The sequence below is a fragment of the Saccostrea echinata genome, unplaced genomic scaffold (genome assembly GCF_033153115.1).
Source record: "Saccostrea echinata isolate AGI-Se365-2 ecotype Australia unplaced genomic scaffold, CSIRO_AGI_Sech_v1 ptg000001l, whole genome shotgun sequence".
Lineage (NCBI taxonomy): Eukaryota > Metazoa > Mollusca > Bivalvia > Ostreida > Ostreidae > Saccostrea > Saccostrea echinata.
The window spans coordinates 49,570,001-49,588,079 of NW_026889750.1; the positions used below are offsets into that span (position 1 = coordinate 49,570,001).

Consider the following 18,079-nt stretch of genomic DNA (forward strand, 5'->3'; position numbering starts at 1 on the left):
TGAAATAATTTCACATTGCATGCATACTTTTTTTCCTCTGATAAAATTAATATGCTGGTCAATGATTTTTCTTCTTCCAAACTCTCTTTTGTCTCCTAACAAGCCACGTAGGAAGAGAAAAGAACCGAACGCCATGCATGTATCAACGTTCCGAAGCTAGTTTTATCATAACAAGGAGTATAACATTGTAGCATATAAAACCGTTCATTTTCTGCAAAATACTTTTAAAAAGAATTTCAGGGGAAATAAATTTAGTTAGGTTTAAATATTATTTCTGTGCACTCAAATGTCATCATAGGAAATGGTCATAGAAAAGTAAATCCACTTTATCAATTTATATGTTGAAACGAAGAATTTATCCTATATATTTTACTTTTCTTTATAGTGTTAATCATAATTTTTTTTTTTTCAGAAGTATCACAATGATACTCAACTTTCCTTCTACATTGTAATTATCAATTAAATTTTGGAGTTTTATACATAATCGATACTTTATATACATGAATTACCTGACGCTTATAAAATACTTGAACCATTTTATCTCAATACTCACGCATTGTACAGTACTGTCCCTTAAAACCTGTTCCTCCGCAGTTACAAAACGGTCCAGCGGGTGTACCAGCACACCCTTTTTCCACACACGGAGGTTCTACATATATTAATAACTTTGTGTTTTATTCAAATATTATAATATCGAAGCCTTTAACAACTAAAAACTGTGAAAGTCTGCAACATCTCAGATGTTCCAATATAACAGGGGAAATCATAGTAAGTATAAAGAAATTTTCTTTGTTTTCAAATATTTCACTTTAACTTTTTCGTTATTGAAATGGATTTAAAGCCATGCATTAAAGATTCACATCATAGAGGAAATCTAAGCACAATTTTCAAAACCCTTTATAAAATTCTACCTTCTACATTAGCTTGGATAACTTTGACATATATATCAGGAGAAGGGGAGCAGTCTGACACATTGTCCCGCGCATTATCTGACCATTTCCCGCCTACCAAGGTTCCACAGCCATTAGTGAGGGATGGTCTCCAAATGTACAAGTGACTATCATCATAGGCGAAGAATGAGGACCCGTAATTTGCAGTCACACCGGAACCATCTGTCATGGCTGTTCCCGATAAGGGAAACGACAGACCGTAATTATTTACATCTCGAGAAGCTGCCTATAAATTAAGAGATACTGGTATATAGGAAGGTATGACAAGTAAAACAAAAGCCTAAAAATCATGTACCAGTTTTCAAAAGATAAATACCGTTCACGGTAGCTCAGTCGGTAGAGCGGTCGCTCCGTGTTCGGGAGGTCGTAAGTTTAAATCTCGGCCGCGACCGACCTAAGTCAATAAAAAATGGGTAGCAACTTTTCCTTCGCCATGCGCTCGGCACTTTGAAGAGAAAGTTGCGGGTCCTTCGGATGAAACCTTAAAAACCGAGGCCCCGTGTCACGGCAAGCGTTGGCACGATAAAGATCCCTCACTGCTCAATGGCCCCGAGTGCCGAGTAAAGGTCAAAATTTGAAGCCCTTCACCAGTATATGATGACGTCTCTATATGAGTGAAAAATTCTCGAATGGGACGTTAAACAACATACAATCAATCAAAAGATAAGAAAATAAATAATTTGTCTGCAATCCAGGTTATGCCAATATTTTGAAACGTCTTTTATATTTTTACGAATTTACGAATTGTTGTTAGAAGACCGTTTTCTGTCATTTATTTTACTTGTCCAACAAAAACCAGAGGTAACAGTTCCTGAAGCTGAATAACTCAATTAAAGAAATAATAACTAATGGGAACACTGTTGTATTGATATAAATGCAATAAAGAAGGCCATATTAATGTAACTTTCCAAAGTAGTTGAAGACCCTGAGCGTAAACACAAAGAATCAAAAGAGAGAAAGAGGTAAAAAGGCGCTGAAAAGAGCTTTTCCCATTGGATTGATTGGAGATGGGTTCTCAATGGAGAAAACGTTTCTGCAAAGATATCTTAGTCGAAAAACGATACTGAAAAAAAAAGATACTGAAATTGTCAAAAATGCATTTGGTAAACTGAGAAATAATCTGATCAATGCTTCAATATTTAGGAGAGAAAAATGACTTTACATCACTTTCCTTACGGTTCCATTAATGCATCTGAAGTCCATTTATGTTTGACCTGGTTCGAATCCACTGTGTGACACGGATGAGACTGTATTAACTGAGGTATCGAGTTGCAGTAAGTGCTAATTGGCATTAAAAAGATTCCTCACTGCTCAAAGGCCGTAAGTGCCCAGTGCAGGTCTAAATTTTCAGCCCTCCAGCGGCAAGTGGTGGCGCTTAATATGAGTGAAAAATTCTCGAAGGGACGTTCAACAAACAAACAAAAAATACAAATCTTTAATTGACAAGAAAGAAAGTTTTAGCTTATTGGAGTCGGAATCTAAAAACGTTCTTGTACAGGAACTTTGCTAGTAGAAAAAAATATTTGTGGTTTTTCGTTGTCAAGTACTATAGGCATAACCTTCATGGTAAAGAGCTTATAGTCCTCTTAGACCATAGCTATTTGACACGGCATTTTAAACTAAAAAAAGACAGTTGGTATTGGAATTGGAAATTATTTGTATATACGACTTGTAAATACATCGACCAGCCAGTGTTAGAATGCACACACACTGCGTTGTCTTCCATGTAGCCAATGAGGATTTAAACAAGATTTGAAAAAAAGGATTTGGAGGGTAAGAAGCAAGAACCAAGTCAGTTACTCATGATCATATGAGCTTAATGACGATCAAAGTTTGTCAATGAAGTTATACAAAACAAGGACAACGGTTTATGTCCTGTCCAACATTGGTTTTCAGAAAAGAAAGACATCCATACAGGGCGGTGAGTGGCCAAAGATATGTGTTATGATCCTTATGGTCACAGTGGAATGGTCCGTCCATTGAGAATGTCATTTTGAACAAGCAGTTTGTAGGTGTAGGGAATATAGAGTGTGCGAGAAATCATTCTGTTGACGAAGTATTTGATAATTGGTTGTTTATCGTCTACTATTTGTAGTATGACGAATAAGGAAAACAATTGTTGGTGATACTCATCGGGGATACCTGACGCACGAAATATACGTTTGACATAACTAATACAGTCATATGGTTTGAAGGGAGGTGGTATATCGCAAAGATGGCGAAAACTCCACTTGATAGCTGAAGAATAGCAGGATAGAAAAATTATTGTATTAATAGTGGACGTATATGATTAAAAGTGAATACATTCCTCTTATTTGCTACATAATTAATTCAATAACAACCTGGTTCAGTCACTTTTTGCGTGTCACCAAGTCGATTGCTCTCTCTACTTATGCATTTTCCTATAGAATATCGCTTACATTGATCAGTAGTATAATGGATTGATTAGAGGGATTGTATGTCAGCTGCTGATAGGTTGGATTGGTAGTTCCGGGGTAGAGTACCGTCTCCAGCCCCGGATCATTTTCCAGTTCCATGAAACTCCACGAGTAGACCCTGACTGTTCCGTTAATGTACTCTATGTTACCAGCACTTCCCCATCCTACTCCATTAAATATTTTTCCTGTAAAGAAATTGATTCAAATTTACACAAACTTTTACGGAAAAGTATTTATTTGATAGTGGAATCGATAACTATACCTTCCAGGTGTCCCTCAGTAAGTTGTTGAAATTACAAAGGTATTGTTATAAAAACAAATAGTAAAGAGATATTTAAAAAATGTTAAGGATGCTGCTCTGCAGCTAAAAATGAATACAAAGTAGAAGAAATTAATGTTATTTTATTCACGTATAAAAAATAATTTGGAATTTAACTAACCGTGTCTAGGTGTTCTTATGTATACATTCTGTACATCATACACATATTGTACCCCTCCAACGTTTGATCCGCCCGTGAAGGAAACGGTACCTTAATGTATATTTAGAATATAAAAAGATAAATCAAAAACAGAATCACTTCTGCATGATAACCATGCATATTAAAAAAAATAAGACAAGAAGGAAAAGTTTATCAACATGCTTTTGTGAAACATTGTAAGCACAAGTTTGTATTCTAACAATGGCAGTAAGACATTCGTAATGACAATGAAAATGCAACGGGGTGTTATTTAATTTTTGTAGTAATATTTTCATGGAATCAGACAAAAGATATTTATTATTGAAGAGCAATTATCTGACAGATAAAGATAATTTTATTTTCAGCAACATCTGGGAAATTGTTCATTAGAAATATTACGCAGAATAATGCGTCTTTGTGCAAAAATATACTCTTTATGTACACGTTTGGCATGTCAAAAAGAAAGTCAGAGGCTGATTTTAATACATTTTAAACCGTTGTAAGTGTAGAATTATCCGCTCTGTGTAATGTTTCAATCATCAATATAATATTTTATAAGGTTGCATTAATTAGGCTGTTTTACAGCTTATGGTAATGCTAAAGAAGAGATTTTGGAAATCGTAAAGTAGACCATGTGTACCTTGTGCGTCCATTATCCACCCATCATCAAAGAACACTTTGGCAAGGATTAGATCTGGAGATACACCAACCGATATCTTATAATAGTTCTCTGTTTCAAAATAGAAATAATTTAAAAATGCTACATAGCAACCATTCTTTCAAGAATGAATATGTGAATAAATTAGCTATTCAAAACCTTCACCAAGGTCCAAGTTTCGAGTTTTTAAAATTCTTAGCATGATCCTGACATTGCCTTCTTTATTGGAAGATACATGTATAATATACAGTTTTTTTTACATAGTCTCTCTGCAATCTTTTAATTAATCTTTTTAATAATATAAGTACCTGTATCTTTGTTACTGATTGGATAAGCAGCAGAAATAGTCGATGGTTTGGCGAATGTACATGTTTTCCAAGCGCGTACTTTTACTTCACCGGAAAGGATCACTCCACTTGATGTTGATGGTCCAGCAAAGCCGTTATCACCTAAAAAAAAGGACCATAATCATTTTATTCTCACTTAATTTGCATGCACACACAGACACGTACGCACTTAATGAGACGGAGAGAGAGCTTACCAAAGTATGCCACACCTCCAGGACAAGGTGATGTACAGGTACTTGGTCCTGGGGCCATTATTTTAACAGAGTTTGAATCATAAAGGTATATTATTCCCCCGAATGGATTTGAAGGATCCGGGCCGGTTTGTCCAGACCCAGTGGCAAGAAATGTAATGTATCCGTGAACAGGATGGTTAACTCGCACCTGCACATCAATTTTCATTGGCATCTCTCCCAGATTATGATGAATAAGTACCTCTGGGTTTGAATATGCCGTAATGGAATGCCATGAACTGATGAAATCTGCTGGACTTAAACCATACGTTGTCACAGCTTTACATAGATAAAACAAGATTTTTATTAAACACAAGTATGAAAATTCCTAATATACATGTGGCTACTCATAATTATTCAATTTTATTCGCAGGAAAATGAAAGCTGTTTTCTTAAGAAAAGAATTTTTTTCTATATCGTACGTTTAAGCTTTGCAATCAAGACTTCATGACTTCGTACCTTCCCAAGGGTAAAATTCGTGTAATACTAAATCAAACTTTTGTGGAAATCATGACCTTTCTTTTTAACATATACTTTATCTCGGTTATAAAACGGTTAATTATTTAAACAATGACCAATAAAGGTCATATTAATTATGTCATAAAAACAAACTAACACTTTAAATACAAATCTTATTATGCCTTGTGCTACTATATCGAATTTTAACACAGAATTTGTCTTACTAACAAGAGGCAGGAAATTATTATATCATTGATACAAATACCCATAGTTTTTGAAATCTAGAGTTTGACCTATAGGTTTAAAATGCTACGTGATTTTGTATCCATTGATAAAAAGGGTTTAATCGTTAAAATTAAGCAAAAACGTTAAAATCAAAATTACGTTTAGTCTTGAGTTTAAAACAAGTGAATACATGCTGTTATGAAACAAACAATTGTAAATCAAAAACTCTTTTTTCTAAGTTGAGTTTAAAGATTAACATGGATGCTTGTATTTTTCCAAAGACATATAAGTGTTTTATTTAGCATTGTTTTTTTTTGTTAAACCCTTATAAATATCTTTCTATATATTTATTACTAATAAAAAGTCCATCAAAAGAAATGTTTATTGCATCGGTTTATCAATTTTATTGACCGGCCTGTCAGTCTAACATAAGAATTGTTAGATCGAAACGTCACTGCTACGTCACAAGTAATTAATCGTCGTTCGATATCGGCGACACGGAATTAGCCGAAGCTTAGAGCTGTAAGAGATGTCGCTTGCTAAATGAGAGAGTATGTTTTGTGGTAAATAATTTTTGTGATATAATTATTTTATTTTTGATTTTTTCATTCTCTCCTATTGATTTTTTTATTGATCAAGCCAAAATTTTCCAAAGAAAGTAATTGTTTATATATTGATTAAATCCAAATATTTTCATTTTAATTATTCTATCTGAGGTGACTTGTATAACAAAACAGTTATACACTGGGATTTGGACAACATATGATTTGTTGGAAGTCAAGGTGAAAATGTTGCCCTTAGCCTGCGCCCTCGGGTAATATTTTCACCATCAGGTCCAACAAATCATATGTTGCCCTCATACCCAGTCAATAACTGTATAATAAGGAAATACTACATGTACAGTAAATTGAATTTTTGGCGGAATAAAAAAATCTGAAAAATAATCAACAATTCTGAATTTGTTGAAAAGTGAAAAATATATATTTCTCATTTTCATGACTGAATGATAACCATGAGCTTAAAAAAAGATTTCATATAAAGATGAGCATTTTGTTAAGGTAAAGATGTTAACAAGTTTTCGGAGTCAGGTATTCAAGAGCTCTCATAATCAAAATGATACAAATTCTAATACTGTAATAGTTTTTAATTCTAGTTGATTTGTATACAATCCTTTTGTGTGAAAATCATAAAATCCATAATGATCCAATGGCAATTTTGAGAACTTTTAAATATTTTTATGTAAATGTGGCAAATGAAATATAGAAAGATGTATATTTCAATGAAAGTAATCACTGTAATTTAAATGCTATCAAGGAAAGTGTTGCTCTTACTCTAAACTATTAAAGTATCTAAGCTATTGATAATGGATTAATCTATGGTGAGAAAAAAATCTGTTAAGTCTCTTAAAATTGAATACCTTTTTTGATCAAAACATTATCGATCCTTATTTACCATTCCGTACAAAAATATTCTGAACAATCTCAATTCATCCTTCTTTAAAATAAAGATTATTTCCTGTTAAAACCGTATTATAGATCAACTTTTTCAAAGGATTTGAAAATACATTGAGTGTACAAAGTTCTGATAATTTTGATGATATTTTTTGATAATACTCTGAACATTTTGGAAAGGTCATGGATGCTAATCCACATTACTAAGACTTAATTAAAATCAAAATGTACACGGATGTGGCATCTATTTTGATGGACATCCCTAAAGTTTTTGACTCCTGCCACATGATATATTTTAATTTAACGGATGCAGCAGCTATTTTGATGGACCTCTTTTTGACTCCTGCCACATGATATACTTTTAAGTAAAGTCAGAGCCAATTGTCTTACTCTGTCTGTATTTTAGCAAGTTACTTGTCTGTACGTCTTCAGCAAATGACATTTTTAAAAAACGAGTGTGCCATAAACTCTCCACTGGGACCATTACTTGTCAATGTTTTACATAACACAAACAAAACTCTGATGCCTGAATTGATATACATTTTTTGACTGATTTTGAATAGAAATTACATAAATAATAAATCCCTAAAATATAAAGAAATCGTAAGTTTTCTTTGGTGCTAAAATATGCGACTTTGTTTTGGTTTCTATATAATTCTATACAAAATTTTGCACATAATTTTAACATTGTGACAAAATCTTAAAAAATTCTCCCACTTTACACGGCAAACATTATTCAGGTTACCTATTTGCATATAAATCTATGAAAAATATTGCTGATTTCTGAAAACAGTTTGTTTGTGTTATTTATCCTTAAGTTTATTTTTTTTAATTTTATGAATGACGTTTTATAAAGTTATGCTGAAGATGATACTTTGGATTACTGACAAGATACACTAGATGTGATAAATACTTTGCAAGATGAAATTTCAGAATTGTCAATATTCAAGAAAATCCATCCAAATTTTAGACAATTACCCTGAATAAGAAAATATTTGGCGAGATATCAGCTTTATAAAAGAATTGATGACGTTTTATGGATCTGTAACTGTTTGGGTTGGATATTCATGAAATGCATAAATTTGATGATCATTGAAGATTTATTTATTATTTATTAATTAATAAATTATTTTATTATTCATTTATCAATAAATATAAACAGTATTTTAAAAGAGCACTTAAAATATATAAGTATCATGTTCATTCCATTTGAAATCCGAAGAGTGTTTATTCCTAACCTTTTCATGCATAATTTGAATCACATGGAATTTTTCTGTATGGCAAATATTTTATAATGACACGTGCTTTATTTTTCTAGGATGAAATAACCTTACTCTGGTTTATAAAATAAAATATATGTTATAACGCGTATAAAATTAAGATAACTGTTACAAAAGTAATTTAGAATAATTCTTTCATTCATAATTAATTCATTTAAATATAGTTCAGTTTCTTTTACGAATTATTGCTTTTAACACAGAATTTTTTTTTCAATATTTTTCTACGTCTTGATTCATAATAAGCTGCATATATGAAATGGTTATAATATCTTTGCTTTCCATACTTAAGGAAACTACACTCACATAAAAGAATTGTATCGATGTTGTCGAATACACTATATACATTGCTCTTTTTATTGCATATTTTTCACTAGTTCTAATTCTTTATTTCTTTTGTCTGGGTATGAATTCACAGAATGCTTATTTACTTCTGGAATTGAAAAAAAAATGCATTCATAAAATATAGGGTTTAAATTAAGTGCATTTTTTCTCTGAGGCAGATATTTCGTTTTCGTCGAACAAAAATAAAAAAAAACAAAAAAAAAAACAAAAAAAAAAACGAAAACATTTTATAGTGAATACAAAGTTCAGCTACAGTTTTATTACATAAAGTCTAGCATTGAAATTAAAAAAAATGTATGCGATGATGTTTAAAACTACATTTTAATCAATTATAAAATTTAATTCTCAGTCTTGCAAAATAAAAAATGGTTAAGGTAAAATTGTTTTTTTTTTTAATTTGATAAAATGCACAGTTTTAATTTATTTATATAACAACCCGATAAATAAATGCATTATCGCTTTAACTTTTCCTAAAAATAAAATTAACAACTTAATCATCATAACTACTTACCAATCATAACAATAAATACGACAGGGAAAAGAAAGCCTGTCATCTCCACACACCGAGACCATCTGATTCTGTTGCTTTAAACACAGTGTAGTCGATTATATTGGAAGGGGATGCACGCGACACTCTAATTAATGCTAAACATACATATTCATGGCTATATGGAAGGAAGTGTTAAAATTAATTAATTAACCAGGATAAGGACCTCTCTGGTATCAATAACTATTGAACAATTACCTTGATGTAAAATTGTATATCTAGGCCACATTAGAACATTTTTATTGCGTCATACATTGTTTACCCATTCCAATTAACCCCATACTGGATTTTTTTTAAAAATCCTATAAGTTGCCTGTATTTATCTATTAACATTCTACTTATTGGAAAGCTACAATTGGAATAAAAACAAAGGGACAAAGCAAATCGTGAAAAAAGAGAAGATATATGGAGATAACGAACCGTATTCAAGCTCATAAGTCCATTTTTTTTTCGATTTACACGAATACCTGAAATTACTTTTAGATTGATTAATTGTATGTTGTTTTACGTCCCATTCGAGAATTTTTCACTCATATAGAGACGTCACTATATACCGGTGAATAGCTTCAAATTTTGACCTTTACTCGGCACTCAGGGCCATTGAGCAGTGAGGGATCTTTATCGTGCCAACGCCTGCCGTGACACGGGGCCTAGGTTTTTAAGGTCTCATCCGAAGGCCGGCAACTTTCACTTCAAAGTGCCGAGCGCATGGCGAAGGAACAGTTGCTACCCATTTTTTATCGATTTAGGTCAGTCATTAAGGGTCCTAAAAAGAGGGAGCCCCGATCTCTCACTTGGCGACAGAACTTCATTTCTACTTTGATTGATTGATTGTGTATTATTTTACGTCTCATTCGAGAATTTTTCACCCATATAGAGACATTACCATATACTGGTGAAGAGCTTCAAATTTAGACCTATACTCGGCACTCAGGGCCAATGAGAAGTGAGGTTCTTTATCGTGCCAACGTCTTCCAAGACACGGGGCCTCGGTTTTTAAGGTCTCATCCAAAAAACCCGTGACCTTCACTTCTAATGCCGGGCGCTTGGCGAAGGAACAGTCACTACCTATGTTAACATCTTAGGTCTTGACGCGGCGAACGAAAATAGAACCTGGGCCTCCCGGTCACGAAGAGAACGCCCTACCATTATTTTAACTCCTACCAGCTTTTTATTTTCCTGTTTAAATTGGATGCCAATCAAAGATTATTTTATGTTTAGACAAGTCATTTTTCTATTTAAGGTTTTAAGCAACCAAATGCCAGATTATCTTAATGTGTTTCAATATACAAGAGATGTCAGTTGTCGCCAAACCAGGTCGAATGATTATATTCTATTATATTTACCAAGAGTCAAAACAGAAAATTACAGACGTTCATATAGCTATTCATCTGCATTTCTTTGGAACAAACTATCACAAAATGTTCGGAACTCTAGTTCAGTGGGTATTTTCAAATCTGTGTATCTCACTGAGTACTTTAACAGAGTCAATACTTGACTGAGATTTCCTTTCCAATTCATTGAGTGTGCCAATTTATGAGTGTATTGTTACAAATATGATTCTACATGTATATATCTGTCATGTGATTGTACTTTTATATCATGCTTATTTGTTCAGATGCTAATTTTATATGCCCATATATGATTGCAAATATATGTGTTGATGCAGGACCACAGTGAAAACTAGCTTTATGCTAATTGTGTAATACTGGATAAATAAAGGTTATTATTAATATTATTATTATTACCACTAGGCTACCGTGACCGGTCAATTCTGTCGATTTTTGCTAAACGTTGGACTAAATATGAAAAAAAAATCCGAAGACTCTTTCAGAATGGATTAAATTTTAAAAATATATTAAAGACTCGAATACGAAAATTAAAAGGCAAAATGCAAACCCTTTTCCCTTTTACCTAAATTGGAGGTGATAAAAGAATTAGAGAGACGACATGAACAATATGTAATGGCAGACCAAGCTGGTAACAATATCAACTTTGTTTGTAAGGCTCATTATTAAAATTGTACTTTCGTTGGAAGAACTTGGTTTTAATTCTACGTCTGGAAATCCTACATATACTCGCAGTTCACTTTCCAAGGATGAAATTCTTCAAAATCACATTTCAGTATTTCAAACTTTAACATTCCAGTCAACCAAGGTGAGTTCGATCTACCCTACCTATACTGGATTCCTAAACTTCACAAAAATCCTTACAAACAAAGATATAGGCCGGGTAGAGCAAATGTTCTACCAAGCTCCTATCTTTACTCCTTACGAATATATTAACTGCTGTTAAGGAGAAACTTCAGACGTATTGTGCTCCCGCATACTCTAGAAGTGGTGTTAATTTGATGTGGATCCTCAAAAACTCTAAAGAACTTTTAGAAAATCTGAAATTACAAAATTTTTTCAAAAAAGTACAGCATCAAAATGTACGACTTTTCTACACTTTATACAACCATTTCTCACGATAAATTAAAAAATATTTTCTTTTTATTTCATAGACAACTGATTCTTTAACAAAAACGAAACACGGAAATTTTCACATCTTGTGATTGGTCATCAGCAAAATTTCTTTGTTAAGAATCCCTCTGATTCTACACACAACACACAAGTATTCTGAGGTTGATATTAAAAAGATTGTAGAGTTCTTCTGTAGTCTTCGGAAACCAAGTCTTCCAACAAACTGTTGGAATTTCCAGTGGGAACTAATTGTGCTCATGTATTAGCCGACCTGTTTTTATATTCGTATGAAGCAGAATTTATTCAAAAACGTCTACATGAGAAGAAAAAAAACACTTGCTGTGGCCTTCAACTCGACATTCAGATATTTCAACGACGTTTTATGAATTAACAATAGTTATTTCCATTTATATGTCGATTTATCCCAGTGAACAGTGAACTTGAAATAAAAGACACCACAGAGTCTGCCACATCTGCTTCGTAATAAGATGTTTTACAGGCCATAGACGACAAAGGCCAACTAACAACTAAATTGTATGACAAACGAGACGACTTCAGCTTTTCCATCGTCAACTTTCTTTATTTATATTATGTAGTAATATTCCGCTATCACCTCTATATGGTGTTTATGTCTCCCAAGTTATTCGATACTCATGAGCATGCTCTGAGTACATCAGTTTTTTAAAACGAGGCAGGCTACTCACACAAGTTGATGTTAAAGGGATTTCAACAACCTCGTTTAAATTCAGTATTCCGTAAATTCTATGGTTGTTATGATAACCTTATGAGCAAATATAACCTATCACTGGGTCGTATTTTAGCTGACTTGTTTCGTACGAATTGTTAGACCTCTGTTTTTATACTATATTTAATTACGGAATGTTCCGCCTACTTGATCAATACATAGGGCTCACGGCGGGTGTGACCAGTCAACAAGGGATACTTACCCCTCCTATGCACCTGATCCCACCTCTGGAATTTCCAGGGTTCATTTTCCATGCCCTCTTCACAGAACTGTATTGTGTTATCTTCGGTCACCATTATCTAAGTTTTTAATTTGAAAAATTTAATCATTTCCCTCTATGCTTAAATATCCTTTATCTATCCAGTAGAAGTCAGAATGGGTCACAAAAATGGGAGATTTATAGACGGGGAAGCATAATGACAAACCAACAATATACATGCAAGTAAAAGTACGTCTACAGTATGGCTGAAATATTGCCGACTCGGCGTTAAACAATAAACAATCAATCAATTTATTTTGCATTGTCTTTATATACAGGTCTTCAGTGCTGATAACCCTTAGCAAGAAGATACGCAGTATCCTTTCGAAGATAAAGGACTTTTTCTTTTGCCTTCGTTCATTGATTTTCCTTAAATGTATTTTCTGAAATCCCATCCTCCTTTTCCTTTTTGTCTCTGACAAATAATTGTCTGTCTGTATCTAGAAGAACTTAATAAACCATTGACTACTTGTACTTCATATCAATTTTCATAAGAGAAGGCACGTGATCCCACCTCTGGAATTTCCAGGGTCCGTGTTTTTGCCCTGTTCATAGATTTGTATTGTTTGAAGTTTTTATGAGATCGATCACTGTTCGTTATCTTCACCCCTTTTCATTCTTAAGCAAGTTGCTCTCCTTCAGAAAGGAATACAATACGTGGACCATGGGCCTGTGTTTCTATTTGAAATCTAAACGAAATTCTAGGTTGTAATGAAAAGAAGTGTTATAAAAAAAGATGTCTTTATCTTGAGACATGTAATTTTTTCTTCATAATTTAACATTATAATTTAATCACTAAAACTGTAATAATGAATGGAGGAAGCACGTGCTGGGAATCAATGCTTGATCGAGGCATCTATTGTTTAATGTATGAAGCCTCGATCTTTAAACAATACATTAAAAATCTAAGCTCATTTACGGTTGTATTCCCTCAACAAACGTCACATAAAGTTTTTTACTTGTGAAGAATATGCCAGATAAAGCATCCGGTTTAACCATGCTTATATATTTTCTGTGTGGACAACAGGGTCCATGCAATTAGCATGCATGTCTTTCGGTTCATTATAAAGGCTCTTGTCAAGTATCAACGATCGGGGCAGAGGCAGGAGTAAACTTGTATTAATTTCAATGTATTAAATATACATAAATTCGAATTCACTAAGAGTTTTCATGAAAAAATGATCATAGAAAAATCAGATGGTTGCAGGAGTTTGGCAGAAAAAAAATCAATCTTAATTTTTCTTCAAATGAATTAATAAATAAATTAAGAAAATAAAATACGAATGAGTGCTTAGATACCCTAAAACTTAAATAGGCCAAATAGATAAACCAGTGTGTAGAGTCTCAGATAATAGTCTTATGTATATTACACTGGCTATTTATTTTTTTTTAATATATTAATTACATCTTTCAGTTGATTATCAAGGCCCCACTTAAGTATCGTATCAAAGACCTTCTTCTCATATAGAAGTTTTTGAATGAATTCTGTTTTATATGAATACCAAAACAGGTCTGCTAATCAATTACATTATTTACAGTGATCAATTATCATCTATGTTAAAACACGCCCTTAAATTAGAATGTCCAATGGGCCATGTATCAAAATTTTGGAAGAGGCACCTTAGGTCTGATTTTAACAGGTTTTTTTTCAATGTTCTCTTTAAAATAAATTACAAAGCATAAAATTGTACCATAATAATAAAAATTATTACAATAATAATAAAAATTATCAGTAACTGTTATTTCCTAAAAATCACACTTTTCCCCCCAATAAAATAGTTCATTTCGGATTCAAGTTTGTCGCTCTTTATTTATCAATCTGATTTTAAAAGAAATTGTCGTCAATTATCGAGCTTTAGGACATTTTTTATTGAGTCAAAAAAAATATTTAATTTATTTTTATATCAAAAAGAATGTAGGATTTTTTGTGCAAGGAGATAAGATTTTACACCGTCTATTTGACAGAAATATACCTGGCATAGACCTGTTTCAACCAAACTTAAATGCCCTCAGAACATGTGTTTTGTTATTCCAGTATCATTGTAAATACTTTTATAACGATATTAGAAAACAAACTCGTGTTCTATGGTTATAAGAATAAAAGAAAATCAATTCATGAAGATTTCTAGCATCTGGAACCATTGAATGTTCCAGAGAACAACAGATTCTAGATAAATTTGTATGAAATCCAGCAGGATAACAATGGTGCCTACAAATAGATAACAAACAACAAGAAAGAAAGTACAACAGGAACGGTGAATACCAGAGAGTTGGTTCTAATTAAACCACTATTTAAATTTACAAATATATGCAAAAAATAAAAGTTACGACAAAAATGGTGTTTACACAAACTTTCAGGCCACAATTCTAATGGTCAAATATTGCAATATAATTGAATCTTAATAAACAATTATCTAAACTAGGAACAGTAAGTCAAGGAATATAACAATAGACGTACTATCGGATTTTTGTTGTTTATCCAGGATACTCTAAGGGCGTCAGAGGAATGTTTAGATAGAAAGGAAAAGGTCCCACAAAAATCGATAACCTCAACCTTTTTAATAACCTCATTTCAAGAGTTCTTGGTTGAAATTTCTGGCATGATTTATATTATTTTTGAAAAGAATTTATTCGAACTTTAATTCATATTTTCATGCATCTGTGACACATAAACATAAATTCCCATTAACACTCGCTTGCTTTTTTAGGTCACCTGAGTCACTCAGGTGACCTATTGCTATCTGTTTTCGGCCATCGTCGTGTGTTGTGCGTGAACATTTTAACATTTTCAGCTTCTTCTCTGGAACCAGAGAACCAATTTCAGCTAATTTTGGCAAATAGCAACTATGGATAAAGGGGAACAAAATTTGTGAATTTCATAGAACCTGCCCCCCTGGGGCTTGCGGATGAGACTAAAACTCCAAAATGAATGCAATCTTTACGCTTCTTCTTTACTTCTTGACATCAAGCAGTCACACTGTTAAGATGGTTGTAATAACATTGAGCCCTCTACCAAAATCATGAAATGCATAACCCCAGGGTAAGGTGTTCTGGTGTTAGGATGGTGCTCTATTGATCATATAGTGAAAATGCCTAGATTCTTCAAAAAATCTTCTTCTTCAACCCTGTATATTTAGAGGACAAAGTATATGCATGGTTTACGTGAACAAGGATGGGTCTTTTAAAAATTGTGAATTTCAAGGCCCTAGGGTCAGGGTTCTTGTGTTAGGGCAGGGCTATATTGATTAATCTTGAAAATGCATTTTTTCTTTCAAAATCTTTTCTGCTCCTGGGTATTAAGCAGATAAAATACGTGCATGGCTATGATGAACGAGACAAGGGTGCATCTTTCAAAATTTTGAATTCAGGGCCCCTGAATCAGGTGTTTTAGCGTTGGGGTGGGGCTCTATTGCTCAAATAGTGAAATGCATATTAAATTCTTTTTTAAATTCTTCTCTGTCCCCTGGTATTTAGCAGACAAACTAATTGCATGTTAATGCAAAGATGCCTCTTCCAATATTGTGAATTATGTCCTTCCCTTCAGGATCAAGGGTTTTAGTGTTAGAGCGGGGCTCTTTAAGTCATAAAGTGAAATGAATATTAATTTTAAAAAAAATATATCTGGTCCTGGGCATTAAGTAGACAAATTAATTTCATGGTTATGATGAACAAGGATATCTCTTCCAAAATTGTGAAATTCATGGTCCTGGGTCGGGGGGTTTGGTGTTAGGGTGGGACTCTATTGATTATAAAGTGAAAATGCATTAATTTCTTTGAAAAATCTCTTTCTCTCCCCCTGCAGGGTATTTAGCATACAAACTAATTAATTGCATGGTTATGATAAGCAAGGAAGCATCTTTCAGAATTGTGAAATTCAAGGCCCCAGGGTCAGGGGTTTTGGTGTTATGACTAGGTTCTATTGATTATATAGAGAAAATGCATTAATTCTTTGATAATCCTTTTCTCTGCTCCATGGTTCTTAACAAATAAACTTTACCATACTTAATGATGTATAAATTGAAGTTTGCATACTTTTCCCAAGGGATGTTTATGTAGAATGTAAATAATTTTCATTTTTTAAAAGATAGCATGAAATTTTTATTAAATTAAAAATTTAAACATCTGTCTGAAATAAACATGCATAAAAAATTGTCTTGTGTAGCCTTTACTGAGTTATCTTTCTTTTTACTGTAGGTATCATTTAATTGTTTTGATTATGTCGTCAGATCAATCCCAAAATTCCTATAAACAATACAAATAAGTTAGATTCTATCGGTCACGATAATGGCCAATGTTCCCTGGTTCCAGGGCCCAACAGCAGGGAGTTTATGATGAAGACAGTCGATATCAATTTCAACCCCTCTACCAGAATTTAGTCCCCTTTGTTCAGGGTCTATGGATGAAACAATGTTAGACACGTATGTTTGTTTGTTTATTGTTTAAGGTCCCTCTCGAGAATTTTTCACTCATATGGAGACGCCATCACTTGCCGGTGGAGAGCTACAAATTTTGACCTATACTCGGCACTCAGGGCCATTGAGCATGAGGGATCTTTTTTGTGCCAGCACCTACTGCGACACGGGACCTCGGTTTATATGGTCTCATCCGAAGGACCGGTCTCCACGTGCCACAGTGGGATTCGAACCCGCGACGTAAGGATCAATTCCTTACTCCGCGACTCTAGAGCGAACTCTCTAACCACTGCGCCACGCAGGCGACTGGACACATATGAAAACAAAAACATAAATCGTTAGCAAACAAGTTGTATGCTGTCCTGCTTTCAACCGATAATACTGAGTTCAATAGTCTTTGCAATTGGGTAATTGGGTAAGGTGTTTTAAAAAGACGTGTAATAACCCCAAATCATTTTTCTTAAGCAAGGAAATGTGACTGATACCAAGGAATTGGAAAACTATTCGTATAAATGTTAGCAGAATTGGTTATTTTTGCAGAATAAGCTGAAAATAAATTCAATACTCTTTGAACTGATGTTGTAGAGATTTCCCTAACAGCCAGTTTTTCCCCTCTGTACTCTGTAGGATTTTCTCCCGATGGGTAAATCTCACTCTAGAACCAATTTTCTCTTTCTTTCTCACTCAGAGTAGGATTTCCACTATTTTCCTTATTTATGTAGCAATACACCCTTATCGACTGCATTTGGAGTTTATGTTACTCAGTAAATTCGATACGCAAGAGCATGCTCTTCGTACAAACAATTTCTGAAACGA

At 33.4% G+C, this 18,079-nt stretch overlaps 1 protein-coding gene across 1 annotated transcript in view; it reads right to left on the reverse strand.

Moving 5' to 3' along the window:
* LOC133198232 (uncharacterized) overlaps positions 1 to 12,888 on the reverse strand; it is a 19,842-nt gene extending 6,954 nt beyond the window's left edge. The window contains exons 1-8 of the mRNA XM_061334359.1: positions 12,795 to 12,888; positions 5,046 to 5,360; positions 4,813 to 4,953; positions 4,487 to 4,576; positions 3,829 to 3,918; positions 3,371 to 3,573; positions 912 to 1,176; positions 554 to 649 (exon numbers count right to left, since the gene is read on the reverse strand). Coding sequence (XP_061190343.1) covers positions 554 to 649; positions 912 to 1,176; positions 3,371 to 3,573; positions 3,829 to 3,918; positions 4,487 to 4,576; positions 4,813 to 4,953; positions 5,046 to 5,360; positions 12,795 to 12,888 — 1,294 coding nt within the window. The remainder of the gene's footprint in view (positions 1 to 553; positions 650 to 911; positions 1,177 to 3,370; positions 3,574 to 3,828; positions 3,919 to 4,486; positions 4,577 to 4,812; positions 4,954 to 5,045; positions 5,361 to 12,794) is intronic.
* Between the last annotated feature and the right edge of the window lie 5,191 nt (positions 12,889 to 18,079).